Source organism: Ixodes scapularis, unplaced genomic scaffold (genome assembly GCF_016920785.2).
Source record: "Ixodes scapularis isolate PalLabHiFi unplaced genomic scaffold, ASM1692078v2 PGA_scaffold5__190_contigs__length_132052651, whole genome shotgun sequence".
In the NCBI taxonomy this organism is placed as follows: Eukaryota; Metazoa; Arthropoda; class Arachnida; order Ixodida; family Ixodidae; genus Ixodes; species Ixodes scapularis.
In genome coordinates, this window is record NW_024609880.1 from 96,555,967 (window position 1) to 96,570,220 (window position 14,254).

The 14,254-nt window shown below is 47.7% G+C and overlaps 1 protein-coding gene across 1 annotated transcript; it reads right to left on the bottom strand.

The window, feature by feature from the left end:
• Positions 1-1,479: 1,479 nt before the first annotated feature.
• Positions 1,480-9,073, bottom strand: LOC115327184 (P2X purinoceptor 7-like). The gene is made up of 3 exons (XM_040216916.2): positions 8,762-9,073; positions 8,484-8,699; positions 1,480-1,633 (listed from the first exon to the last, which is right to left on the bottom strand). Exons 1-3 carry the CDS (start codon positions 8,983-8,985, stop codon positions 1,480-1,482), a joined length of 594 nt encoding a protein of 197 aa, XP_040072850.2. The 5' UTR covers positions 8,986-9,073.
• Positions 9,074-14,254: the final 5,181 nt, after the last annotated feature.

The following is a 14,254-nucleotide window of genomic DNA, read 5'->3' on the forward strand; positions in this document are numbered from 1 at the left end:
AATTGAAAACAAGTGATGCCGATGGTAGTACTAATTTTGTGATCCCCTGGATGATTTCTGCATTGTGAGGTCAATACATGGGTCGATGTAACTAGAATATTGCACTATGCCTAACTAAAAACCCGACCGAAATTGTGCCATTTCCTCAAAGTATTTGCATGATGTGAGGGTATACTTGCCAATTATAACGACAATATAAACTAACAATCGTAGTATTCACTGAAATATATAAGCAGATCCTATTTACCACCGGGAGGAAAAATCCAGGGTAACTGGGCTGTGGAGGCATAGAATATTCCATGCAGGATATCTATTGTGCATGCTCAAAAAGCATTCCACAGCCAAGTAAAAAAAGGATTTCGCAGAAGGCTTGGACTGGAAAAGTCTATACTAGAGCACATGTTGAGAGTACAGTAATGAAATGTAGGTTGGCAATGAATTCTAAATAAAAAAAGTAAAACAATTTACAGCATGCCTATAGTCGGTGACAGGTCAAGAACGAAGTGGAAGCTCCTCCCACCTCTTTCCACTTTAGTAGAGCGAATGCTGGAGAGGAGGCGACCTCCTCTCCGTCGTTCGCTGCATTGAAGTGGACTATAGTCACCCAAGCAGAACGTCATTTGTTTGTCATGTTAGCCACGTCGTCATCCAGACCCTCGGAACAATCGACCACGTCCCTCTGAAAACTGCAGCAATCGCAATTCGCCTTTCTTCGCCTCATCGCACCGGCACGCTCAGACGGCTGATGTAGGGAAGCATCTTGTAGCTTCATGCAGTCAGATTTTTCCATGTTATATGCAGTTTTTCCATTTGAAAGAACAGATCCAGAAGAAAGTAGAAGTACACTGCACAACACTGTTAGTGCGAACATGACATCGGTGCTTTTTCTATCTTTACTTTAAAAAGGTATTAGTGGGTGCCAAATTTTACTGCTTAGGTTAGTGTTCCAAATGAGCACTTCTCACGCCCTAGTAGTTTTGATGACAGCCTTTGGATTCTAGGAGGAAAATGAAGCAATCCGGTCGTGCGACTCAAATCAAATTTGGGGGTTTTACGTGCCAAACCAACGACGGGCATCTGGCACGCCCCAGCGGAGGACCGAGGATTAATTTCGACAACCTGGGGATCTTTTGACGTGCAATCGAAAGCTCGATTACCAAGCTGCCTTCTCCGCAATATACCTCCATCAGATTGCAGGCACCTCGGCCGGGATTCGAACCCGCCACATGGGGATCCGTAGGCCGGCACTCTCGCCTCGGAGCCACCGAGGCGGCTTCGTCGTGTGACTGAATGTGACGTAGGTGCACTGGCTTTGGTTTGACTACGATCATGTGATCATAGTTATGGTCACGTGATATCGTAGATAATAGGTCACGTGATTTAGAGGATTCCATTCATGGCTACGAGCGACTTCACACACATGCAGGGAGGGTGAAGAGACAAGGGAAGGGGGTTGCGTGGTCTCTAGGTCAACGCAATTTATTCTGCATCCTTGTAGCCCGCATACACGTCAGTAGGGTACCTGCCCCTAATTGTCTTGACCACACAGGATGGCAGGGGCCGCCTATTCTTCTTTCCCAAGCGGCTCCACAGCCACAGGGCACACTGCCTGTAGGCTGCAAATCTGTAGTGCCTGGAACAATGACAGAGATTGGATGTAAGAAGCAAAGCCTATCACTCTGTTGGCAAATTCTACACTTGTTTTCATTTCTCTAGGCATGTAATCATACTCTTCTTTTCTGTTACGTCCACTCCAGCTATCACATAGCAGAATCCCTATTTGGCAGTCCATGTCGGATGGGCTAGACATGGAAGCCAAATTGAAGTGAACTGCTGTAGATTCATTCTAAATGCTCCAGAGTTTAAAAAAAAAAAAAAAAAAAAAAAAAAAACTATAGGCCTTGGTTCTCCTAACGCACCTCCAACTCCAATCGACACAACAACCAGTTATACACCGGAATTAACAAGGAAGGAATATCTGTTGCGTGGTGATGATACATAAAATAAGTTCACAGGGTCCCAGTTCACAATTGTAGATAATATCTGTCATTGGTGTTGGTGACGAATATTGCATCGCTGTGTTTTGGGAAGGACACATGAAAATTATGTGCACTGGCCAGAGGGAATGGGAGCCATTCATCCAGAACAGTGGAAAGCTCCCCATATGATGTTGTTTAATTTGGGACAAAACAGTGCAGTTCGTAAGCCTGTAAAGCAGTGGTGTGCAAATATTGGTTTGAATCAAATAGTGCACTGTCGTTTCTAGCATCAACAGCGCAAAAAGAGCCGGTTGCATCGGCTTCCCTTTGCAGCGCAAAGGTTATGGCAAACATACTATTCAATTTGAACCAATATTCGCACACACCTACTGCAAAGGTTTCCTGCACACAAGTGCCAGGGAATGTGAACTCATCAGAGAACGTCCCAATTTAACATTGTCTAAAGTGCTGCTGGCACTGCCGAAGCTTGGCATTGGTACTGGTGATTAGGGATTTGAGAATAGCAGCCTGGCCATGAGTGTTCTATGAAGCTCGCACAGAACAGTTTTGGTGTAAACATACGAGCTGAAGTGCTCATGCAATACTGGAGTGGCTCCAGCAGTTGTGATTTCATGTCTCTCCGACACAATCCGTGTCAATATCCGAACATGTCATTCTGACAGCTTCCATTTGCCATGACAGCTGCTACCACCCCCATGTGTTTATTGGTCCTGAATACCTTAGGGCTCAGGGCACCGCAATCATTTGCTATTTGGTCATATACGCATCTGCAAGACACATATATCAACATTTTTTCCCGTTTTAGACTGCGATATGTCTTCCATTATGCTGTGTTGATTTAGAGGTGACACTACTATCATCAGAGTAGTGGGGATACATATGAGCACCCCCAGGCCTCCCCATTCTTGCACGAGAAACTTTGAATTTCAGTGTTTATTTCAATGAATAGTGTTGTTAGAAAAATATTTTAACGAAAAATGATGCGATACTGTTTGGTGACCTATTCCAATCTCGAATCCTTTCTGTCATACTCACCCATGTGGGCACTGCAACATCATCCGTTAAAAAAAAAGCATGGATCTCGACGACGACAGCCTGCTTCTGAATAAGCTGTCCAGACATGGCACTCCTAAAAAACTATCCCAGCATAGCGTGCAAAGAATGCCACACCAGCGGTGCAAGTGTTGCTGGCACCACAAGGAACATGTCGAGATGATCATCCACCGGCTTCAGGGTGTCTGGTATCTGCATCCAAAAATAGTGTAAATCAAGACCCAGACACCCAATAATTATCACCCCACCTTGAGATTTTGGCTTTTCAACTAGATCAGGGGATTAAGGGATCGAAGCTAGGAAGGATTGGAGGGCAGGACGCCTTGACATGTCTCTGACTGGGGTGTTTACTGCCCTATATACCTCCCATGGACCAAAAGCCGTCCCAAAGTGGCAACAAAATATGTTACGGGAGCCAAAGTGTCATGCTGTCAGATGCCGGCAAAGTTACGACAGAGAAAACGAGCAGATGCAAGTGTGGCTGTTGTGGCGTCCCCCCTTGTGACAATCAAGTGAGCACAAACTATTGTGCAGCTCTTGGCACAGCAAATTAGGCAGCTGCCATACGCACATGGACTCTTCTGGCACCGCCAAAATTCTTGACGTGGCAGATTTTTATAAAAAAAAGTAAGCAAACGTAAAACAACGCATTGCAAGCGTCCCGGCTGGTGCCTTTGTTGCAATGATGTTCACATGCACGTAAGGGCAACTTCGGCAGGCTTGCAGTTACACGTGCTTCGTCGCGCGGGCGGAGACAACGGCTGTTCGACCGAAACCGAAACCATGCCACTCCGCGCTCCGTCGCCAACTGCATGGTTCCCAAAATAGTATGCAAAATGTAACTGTCCAGCATACGACAATAAACAGTCCAGCGACTTGTGCTTGCCAGGCCGGCAGGCGAGGTACAGGCTAAACACACAGAAAAAAAGAACCTGAGCGTATCGATGCAAGACACTGCGAATCAAGGTCAAAAAAGTTCTTGGAGCGCTTCGTGCAACGACTGAACTCGAGACAAACAAGCACGCTGTGCGGGTTCAGCGTGCAGACATTGCCTTCTTTGCTTTAGCTCACTTCTCTTCACCAACTTTCTTTTGCGGCAGATTTTTCACGTACCGGGGTCCCTCTCGAAAGAAAGCCCACCAGGAAAAACCTAAGTAATCAAAACTTTGCCAAGCAGTCATTGAGTTAGAGAGGGATTTTTATAGCAGCGTATGATTTAAACAAGAGCAGGAATGTCGATGCGTTTCAGTTTAGTAAGCGCCATATCTGCAGCGACGTGGGGACGGCAACACACGACGTCGCGCGAGCGCTTCAGCTCAAAAAGTAACTCCCGCCGCGCAAAAACGTGGTTTTGTCTCACAGCATGACGGCATGTTTGGCACCCGATACACTAACGTCTGAGAGTCCGCACACGCCCATGTCTACCGCTAAAAAAAAAAAAAGACGCGAGACGAGATTCCTGAGACGACGAGTGCACGAAACGCGAGACGTGGGGAAAAATCATGCAAGACCAAATAGACGATTAATACAGGGTACTTTGTGTCGGGTGGCGTCTTGTGCGACCTAGCTTACGCATGCTCAATTACGGTTCTCAGTTTCGTTTCGTCTATGAAAGGCGACCAAAATTGCTTCTTTGGCGCAGGCTTGGCACGGATTAGCCATATTTCGGTGAAATGTAGCAGGATGTAGCAAAGTTAGCCCCTTGGTGCAGTTTGGCGCAATTGGCGCAGCAATCACATTCCTGCACTGTTTATAAGTGTGTCTCAGCCACGCCTGGACAGATGCCTCCGAGTCATCAATGTCCGCAAAGACATCCTCGCGTGGCTTTCTGAATACGGAGGGCATTATGCTCATTGACTGCATGTAACCGGCCACCACCATCAACATCGCCCCGTATGTGGCTACCCTCAGGTGATTGCGCGATTCACGAGAAGCTGCCAGGGAAAGGGGCGGCAGGTACGCTCTTGCAGCATGACAATGCCCATCCCTACATTCACCGTACTCCCTCAACCTAGCCCGCAGTGACCATCAGCCATTCAGCACCATGAAAAAAACCACCTATGAGGACCCTATTTCATGGACACTGGTGAACTCGAAGCGGCTGTCCAGGCGTGGGTGCGAAGCACTCCCAAAGAGTGGTCTCGGAACGGAAAGGCTGCCACACTACTAGAACCAGTGCGTTCGTCTCCAGGGGGACTACGTTGAGGAGGTCGACACACCTACCGACCCCTAAGTGGACAATATCTGCGGAAAAATAAATCGTAAATCAGTATGGTACGCCCCCCATATGGCTGCACTGCCTTGACAATTATAGTATGGGAAGGAGGAAATTTTTTTTTTTTTTGAGTGCATGGCCTGCAGTGGCATAGCCAGAAATTTGTTTCAGGGGGGTGTTTTACATTGCTGGTGTGTGTGTGTGGGGGGGGGAGGGGGGATACTTTGCATCGCTGGGCGAATGGAAGGTTTCTAGTTCGCATTGCCATTGCATTGTAAACGGTGCACGAACCAGAGCAATGAGCCTTCAATGACTGCCTTTTTGTGTAGTTTCTTGACCAAAAAGCATGCAAACACCGTCTAAAGCCCCTTCTGACAATTTGGATACTGGAGTAAAGAATATGACTTTTGCCGATAGGGTTGGAATATAAGTCTCCACTTGCCTTCTAGAGGAAAGACGTAGTGGCATTCATGGACTCAACAGCAATCTGTGCCTATGTCATCGTTCTCAAGTTTTTGATTGTTTTGACCAGAGAACATTGCACTCGCTTGGGACACCCAAAAATTGAAAGGATGCATTATCGAAATGCTGAAAGAACAAACCGCCGAAATCTCTATTAGCCGAATCACCCGGTACCAGAGACCAAACAATTCCAAAATATTATGTTCAACACGAACCTACAGGGTTCTAGATTGAGAAAGTGGAAGAAACATTTGTTCTGCCAGAGGAATTCTTTGTTTGTTGAATATGATCTAATAGTTTGTGTGTATTTCCCAAAGAAAGCTAAGGATGTTGAGCTTGTCCCAGTTGCCCAAAGCGGCTGTCAGGCTCTCTTCTCGCATGCCTTGCTTCTTGTGTGGTAGATGGCGAGGTTCTAATCTGATTTCTGCCTCGATATCGTCTTCGAGCGCAGCTTGCACATTTTTCATGCTCCTAATTTTGCAGAAGACACTTCCATGATTCCAACACACTGGTGCAGCTAGCATCCGCCAATACCGTACCAAATATGGCGATCAGATATGTACGCATTCTCACCTTTCGGCGTTTTGCTGTTCGGCATTTTATTTTTCGACGTTTCAATGTTTGGCCTTTACATTTTGATTTTCGTCATTTTGATATCGGCCCCTGTTTTGATGGGCTTGAAGGTCACACGCAGAGACTAGACCAGGTAAAAAAACGAGGATGTCTGAGCTGAAGGTGCCAACTGTACTGTCGACGTTGACAGTGCACTTGAAGCAGTTGGTGTTTGTTTCTTCTCAAAAAGATTGCCCAGCATCAACTTAGCTGGCATAGCTAAGCTCATTTTTAAGATAGCAACAAGGCATTGGTGCATGCAAGATAAAGTAGGTGTATGCACTTTTCTGAACTCTTAGCTCTGAGAAACAAAGTGACTGGAGCATCCTTCCCCAACACGGTTGCGAATTACTGCGTCAATATGATAACTTCGTGCTTATTTATTTGTTGCTTCAAAAGTGTTGTTCTGTAGCATAGTGCTGGTCCAGTCCATGAAGCTAGCAGGAAAGAATCTGGAAACAGTCATTCTTCGTTTTTCCGAACTTGGGAAAATGCAAAAGCTACGGCATCAGCAAGCCAATCGGGGCGTGTAAGAACAATGCATGTGACAACGTAATGTCTTCAAGTACTCCTCCTGTGGAATTTTGGCACGTGCTTAGCTCCGTCGCTCAGACTGGCCCACAAGGGCAGTAGCTTTCACCCTTTGTTGAGTTATGCTAAGACAGAAAAGCAAGGAAACTGCATGAGACGAATACAATCTCGGGAGTGAGTTAATCTTCGCCTCTCGTTGACAAAGTAGGACTTTCAAGCCTTTGCGGCCACCTGCTCTCTGCGAGCTTGTAGAGGGGCTTCAGGCGCTAATTCGGCTCTGTTCAGAGACACCATTTGAGCAAGCTGCAAGCCAGACTTGGGTTTCTGACACGGACTGCGTTATCTTTGTCGTTTGCGCCAAAGCCAAACGTGTGGGATATCCACTGCTCTCTTGAGAGACAGAGAAAGAGAGAGAGAGGGAACCTTTATTAGTTACACCATAGTTCGGTGCTTGATTGGGGCCACCAGTGCTCACCCGGTACAGCATGGACATGCTGTACCAGTAGGAGCAGTAGTGTATCAACGAGTTGAAGCTGGGGGGGGGGGGGGGGGGTGAGCCAGCCTGCCTAGTCAGAGGGTCGAGAAGGGTGAAAAAGAGGGAGGTAAGGGAGCATTGGGCATGGGGACAACGCCAAAGCATATGTACATCCAAGGTGTCGCCTTCTATTGCTCTCGACGAGACGAGGCCGTCTCGACTAGAGACGAGGCCATGTGACTGTCATATATTTCATAGTGCTATTGTTGCATAACATTGCATCTAAACAGAGCAAGAAAATGACATATCTAAACTGATAACCGTAAATGCAAGGAAAAATAGCTCTCCATGATCTGGCCTAACGGGAAGAAGTGTAACGCTCGAAAAGGGCGGTCTCGTCAGAACAGTTCGTTTAGAACATATAAGAATATGTGTAGTTTATAGTGGGACAGCAGTTGGAAGTGTCCGTGTTTCTGTATTGAACAAATGACTGGGTGGTAACTAGGCAGGCTGCTTCTCATTTAGTCTCTTGAAAGCCTCCCTGGAGCGCTATATTGCGCCTGGACAGTGGGGGTTATGATTAATTTCACTATCGGCAACACAAACAATTCATCGACCGCTTCCCAGGATGGTGCTAAACGTTCATCTAGCCTAACAACAAGTTATTACAAGTACAGCTGCAACGGAAAAAGAGTAGCACAAGTGACCGACGACCGGAGCGGCAAAATCGCAACACGCGGCGCTATTGTTCCCGAGCGCGCCGATAGCGAGAGTGCCAGTCACGTTCCATGTCTCACCGGGGGGGGGGGGGGGGGGGGGGGGGGGGGGCGGCAGGAAGCAGCCCATCCTAAAGCCCTCATTTTAACAGCTATCTTATCTCCCAATTTTCTGCCGGCCACCCCCGCGCTAAGACATGGAACGTGACTGGCACTCTCGCTATTGGCACGCTTGGGAACAAGAGCGCCGCGTGTCGCGATTTTGCCGCTCCGGTCATCGGTCACTTGTGCTACTCTTTTTCCGTGGAGGCTGTACGTATGTACGCTGTGAATCGGACAGTGAACGTAGTTGCCGAGGGCACGGTCCTCACCGAGACATGGTGAGTTTGCTCACGCGCAAAGCATGACATCGTACTCACTCGCTGGCACTTGCGCCCATCCCTTGCTGCCCGTAGTGCCGCATGTTGAGGTAGGCCAACCTCAACACCTCAGGGTTGAGGCACAGGGCCTCGAAGTCCGGGTGGCCCGTTACGCAGCCCTGCCGGCCCTGCTGCTTCCGTGCGACGGCCGGGTATTCGCGGCAGCAGACGCACTCGACGACGGTCTCCATCGGCGCGCAGGAACCACATAGACACCTTCGCAGAAAACACGCATCAATTACCCATTAAAGCGGGGTATAATGGAGCGCACCACGTACCAGTCCGTGTTCCCAAGCCGCCCGGTTCCATCGTCGGGTGCGTCTTCCAGCTCTTGCGGACTCGCTTCACCGCGGCGCGGCCGTTCGTCGTTGCCACAGTCGGTGCCCGCGGCGCTGCGTTCGTCGACGTCGCGCATCGGGGTCGAATCGTAGGATATGGCACCCATGTCAGCTGTCCGTTCCAGGATTTCGAGCTCTAGAGACGTTAGGTCCGAAAGGTCCATAGCGCGACCGTGGGATGCGACGAACGACGAATGCTGAGCACAAAGTCCGGGCAACTTTGGTCCGGGCCCCTTGACGACGGTCCGCGCGTTGGAGAGATTCCTCCGCGGGTCGGCGGTCGGTGACGCGCAGTGACACTGGAATCCTTCGATTGCCATTGGCTGATGCGTAAAGAGATGCCCCTCCCGTTTTCCGGGGTCATCTCAGAAAGGGGGGCGTGCCGGGGACTTTGATAGCAATTTTAATAGGGAAATCCGCTGCGCATGACTGTAATTTTACGATTTTTAGGATCCTTAGGACCCATAGATTGAGTTACCGCCATATATAGACCATCGCAGAACGCTCCGGAGGGCCCCTTTAAATCGCTGCCCGCGACGTTTTTTATTTTTTATTTATTTTTTATTTATTTATTTATTTATTTTTATTTATTTCTTTTGTGCAGCGAGATAATCTTTAGTCAAGCAGCACGCCCCCTCTACGGCGGGTTATGCCGGATTAACGGAGGCGTCTCCTAATCCATTCTCCGCGTTGGCCCCACGGGGGAGGGCGGTGAAGGGAGGAAAGGAGGGCAGGAGAGGAGGAAACGCAAAAAAAAAGTGGAAAGAGCAAACTTTATTTTCGGCTTCAACCTCGAAACCCGCCCGCTCCGTGGGAGTACCGGAAAGAGAAATCTAGGCGGAAGGAGAGGAAGCGAAGGAAGTGTACGCGATCCCCTGTCCTGCGGGACCAGGTACATCGGGCAAACGGGGCGATGCCTCAACGACCGACTCCGAGAACATCAAATGGACGCCGAAAGAGCTGCTTCGGAGTCCAAGCACCCGATCGTCATTCACGGGAGAAAATGTCCCGGTTGCGCTCCTAATTTATGTAATAACAAAAACAGCTTGACATAACAAAAATAACAATTTAATTAAACGTTGCGCCTCCAATGCGGGAGGCATCTTCAGTAGAGCACAGAGCGAGTGAGAGTCGCACAAAAAAGTTCGGCTATTTAGGCATAAAGTTTGTGTACACGTCCGGCAGGGGGCCACGGTTCTTGTTTACCAGCGATGAATCACTTCCGCGTTTGTCGTTCTGGATGAACCAAGATTCCAGCAGCTTCCTCGGTTCCCACCTTTTATCCCCCTCCAAGGTCATTGCCTTGTCAATGTCAAATTGGTGTCCTGACGTCCATGCGGGTCGACGAGTTCGGACTCGAAGCCGAACGCTGACAGGCTAGGCAAGGCGACAAGGTCACCGGCAGAAGCGGCCTTTCCTTTTATGCGTTGTTGATGCCCCTTCGACCTCGCCTTTTGCAAATCCTCCCCACCTGGTTTTGCGTCTTCGTGTGGCTGTCAGCGAGCTCGACAGCCGCTTTAAGCAAATCAAAAGGATGAAGCGAAACGCGTGACTCAGCGTGACCTCTCTACATAGGACGCGTAGGACAAAAACGTTTGGACGAAAATTTGTCACGTGACTTTCTCTGTCACGCTGATGGGATCTCTGGGGCTGTCGTTTTCGCCGTTTGCCTAGTTATAGAAATAAGCAGGCCACGTAGGTCCGGTTTTCGAACTGGGCTCTTCAGTGTTCTGTTGCTTTCGTGCGTTGCAGACGCGGCCGTGTTTTTTCGTCGTAAACGGTCGGAATACGTCCATGCCAATTTTTCGTTAACAGTCATTTTTTGCACCGGAGTTCGTGGAATACTTGTGATGTGTTTGTTGGACACGCTTCGACAAAAACTGCTCTTCGCCGACGACGAGACGTCAGTTGAATGTGCGCCACCTTCTTCCTCGAATGTGTTTGTGGGGTGCCTGAGTTGGATTATGCATCTATCAAGGATTACATGATATCGCTCTTTTATTAGTAAGTGCAGTGCAAGCATGATTCTGATAGTCGTCCTGCTTTCCTTTCATTCTCCGCGGTTTTACGTGTGATGAGTTTTGCTTGGCATGAGGACAGTGTTAATTGTATTTTATAATTTGCTTTTCGTTTTACAGAGAAGTGTGACCTAGTAAATATGTTGAGAATACACTGTGTGTAATGATAGTTGTTTAATAAACTTCTGGGAGCGATCGAAAAAATTTGTTTGTCCGTATAAGTGATTGGATATGCAACAAATGACATGCAACGTACACATACTTGCACGACGTTCGGCCAATACGAAGCAGACGCATCGTAGAGTTTTCGCACAATATTACGTGAACGCTAGGCCGGGGCGAAACAGCTGTACGGCAATACCTGCCGGGTATCAAACGGTGGTGCAAAACTGGACAGTTGAGCGATATTGGAACCGACTTTCGGCCGGCACTGGCACGATACTGCAAAGTATTGCCGTGCTGCTTGGGAACGGAGGTGATGACATCTTACTATCGTGCTTCCAACGCTTATTTATTTTATTTCTCTTCTGGGACGCGTAAAAGAGCACTTCTGTGACACACCAGAGATATTCGAAACTTGGGCTGGCCTCTCGGCTTTCTTTGCCACTTTTGGCACTTACTTGGCACTTCAGTGGGTAGCCAGGAAAGAGCCAAACTTCGGCATGCCCCGAATCGACAAATTAAGATTTACTGCGGCAGTTATGGCTCAAGTCTGGCACTTACTTTGGCACAACTGTGGCGGACCAGAGAAAAGCCAAACTAGGCGAGGCTGAAATACCGAAATTAGGCGTTGCTTTGGTAGTTATGGCTCAAGTATGGCACACTTCGGCACTCCTGTGGCGTATCAGAGAAACGCCAAATTTTGGCGTGTCCGAAATACCCAAATTAGGCGTTGCTCTGGCAGTTATGGCTGAATTATTGCATCAACTTTGGCGCTCCTCTGGCGGACCAGAGAAACGCCAAACCTTAGCACGTCCCAAATACCGAAATGAGGCGTTGCTCTGGCAGCTATGGCTGAAGTATGGCACCAACTTTGGCGCTCCTCTGGCGGACCAGAGAAACGCCAAACCTTGGCACGTCCCAAATACCGAAATTAGGCGTTGCTCTGGCAGTTATGGCTGAAGTATGGCACCAACTTTGGCGCTCCTCTGGCGGACCAGAGAAACGCCAAACCTTGGCATGCCCCGAATTCCCAGTTTAGGTTTTACTATGGCAGTTATGGTTCAAATCTGGCACCAACTTTAGCGCTCCTCTGGCGGACCAGAGCAACGCCACACTTTGGCATGTCCAAAATACCCAAATTGGGCATCGCTCTGGCAGTTATAGCTCTAGTATTGCACTACTTCGGCAATCCTGTGCCGGACCCGAGAAAAGCCAAACTTTGGCACGTCCCAAATACCGAAATTAGGCGTTGCTCTGGCAGTTATGGCTGAAGTATGGCACCAACTTTGGCGCTCCTCTGGCGGACCAGAGAAACGCCAAACCTTGGCACGTCCCAAATACCGAAATTAGGCGTTGCTCTGGCAGTTATGGCTGAAGTATGGCACCAACTTTGGCGCTCCTCTGGCAGACAAGAGAAATGCCAAACCTTGGCACGCCCCGAATTCCCAGATTAGGATTTACTATGGCAGTTATGGCTCAAGTATGGCTCCAACTTTGGCACTCCTCTGGCGTACCGGAGAAGAGCCAAACTTTGGCATGCCATAGGATCGCCCAACTAAGGCTATAGTTAGGCACCGTACTTTGGCACTGATGAATGCCATGGTGCAAAAACCTAACTGCGCCAAAGTTGGGCCCTTATGTTTGCCAGACCTTTGCCCAAGTTGGGCATTCCTCTGGCGTGCTACCTGGGAAGGTATTAGTATTATTCAATACTACGAAGCACGTCTGAACTAATTGTGGGGAAAAGGAATACAATTCAGGGCGTCCAAAATGAATCTGTCAATTTTGAAACGTGTGAGAATCACAACATTTTTGTGAAAAAGAGTTTGTTTTTTTTTTTTTGCAGAAAACCTGACTGTCAAAGTTTTTACTTATAGTTTAATTGGGCGTTTCAAGCACTCCTAATGAAGAGACGAGTGTTTCTGTTTTCTCATAAAATATCTTTCCCATATAGAGATTGGCAGGATGTGCCTCGAATAACTGAAGCCAAATCTGAAACGTGGACTCGGTGATAATAAGAACAAGCTAAATTATATCCTCCACCATCACACCGCGTTTTTGCTAGTTGAATAGCAAATTTTAAAGCAATTGCGTAAAAATAATATTAACCTAAGACACACACTGCGTCTTTCTTGTGGGGATCATTAAAAACTGTCTGGCTTCATTTCGAATACCTCTGAGCACAAAAGTATGAATCTAAACATGTAGACGCCTAATTTTCCGCAAAAAAGCAAATCAGAAAATCGTAATCTTTCTGTTCGACATTATTCTAAGCATTGACAAGACCTTATGAATCCCCAGTCTATACCGAAACATGCATAAGGCATATTTTATAATATACTAACAGTGCATTCATACCTTAGAACGTGAGAATACAATTAAGTGGTGATAAGTAATGAATCAAACAATATGGAAAGACGAAGCGAAATTCGTAATTAAAGGAGTGGGTTTGGTAGTTTTGGTTACAGCACGGCCAAATCACCTACGCCGATCCTCTTGACGAAGAAATTGCAAACACACTAGTGGGGAAAATGGATGTTGTGTTCGTCAAGTGTATCAGCAGAAAAGGTTTTGCTATCTCGTACCATCTGCGAGACTTCCCGTTATAGTTGTTTATGGACAACTATATAACTATATAGTTATAGATAACCATATAAGTATTAGAGCAGTTGTCCAATTTACCTAATTGACATAGCTTCATCTAGATTACTATTCTTTTTTTTTTAGATTTGGGGTGGTTTATTATTATTTTTTTATTTTTTGAAGATTGGCTAACTGATCTTACGATGGCTGGGTTGGCTAGTTTTTTGTTGAAATGAATATCAAGGGAGGAATATACACTTTTAAAAACAGCATCGAGCAAAGTTGGCGGTCGTTATTGCTTGCGGACGAAACGTGGGATGTGACGCGAGTCTTTTGTTAAACGCTGACGTAGCCCTCTTATCCACCAGTTGCTCATATCTTGTGCTTTTTTCTAGAAAGTAGCGCGCGCCCTCAAGCGGCGTGCGTGAGGCATCATGGGAACAGTGAGGGTCTGCGCCGTCGTCTGGTGCTAACACCGTACCGCCTGCGAGAACCTCGTTGCCTAAGTTCGCGTTGGGTCACCTATGCACGGCAGATGACAATCTTTGAAGCGCCCTGTGCTGCGCTGCTTTGCCCACACGACGTAAGAAACCCTCAATCACACCGCGGCTGTCCACCGCCCTTTTTTGGATGGGCCGACGTTCTGGATGGGCCACCGCTCTTGTGTGAA

Bases quoted from the DNA above. Each gene is read 5' to 3' on its own strand.
- LOC115327184 (XM_040216916.2), bottom strand. From the start codon at position 8,985: ATGGACCTTTCGGACCTAACGTCTCTAGAGCTCGAAATCCTGGAACGG. The intron at 8,700-8,761 runs GTACGTGGTGCG...TTTTCTGCGAAG, and splicing joins CGGCTTGGGAACACGGACTG to GTGTCTATGTGGTTCCTGCG. The intron at 1,634-8,483 runs GTGAGTACGATG...TCATTGTTCCAG, and splicing joins ATGGGCGCAAGTGCCAGCGA to GCACTACAGATTTGCAGCCT.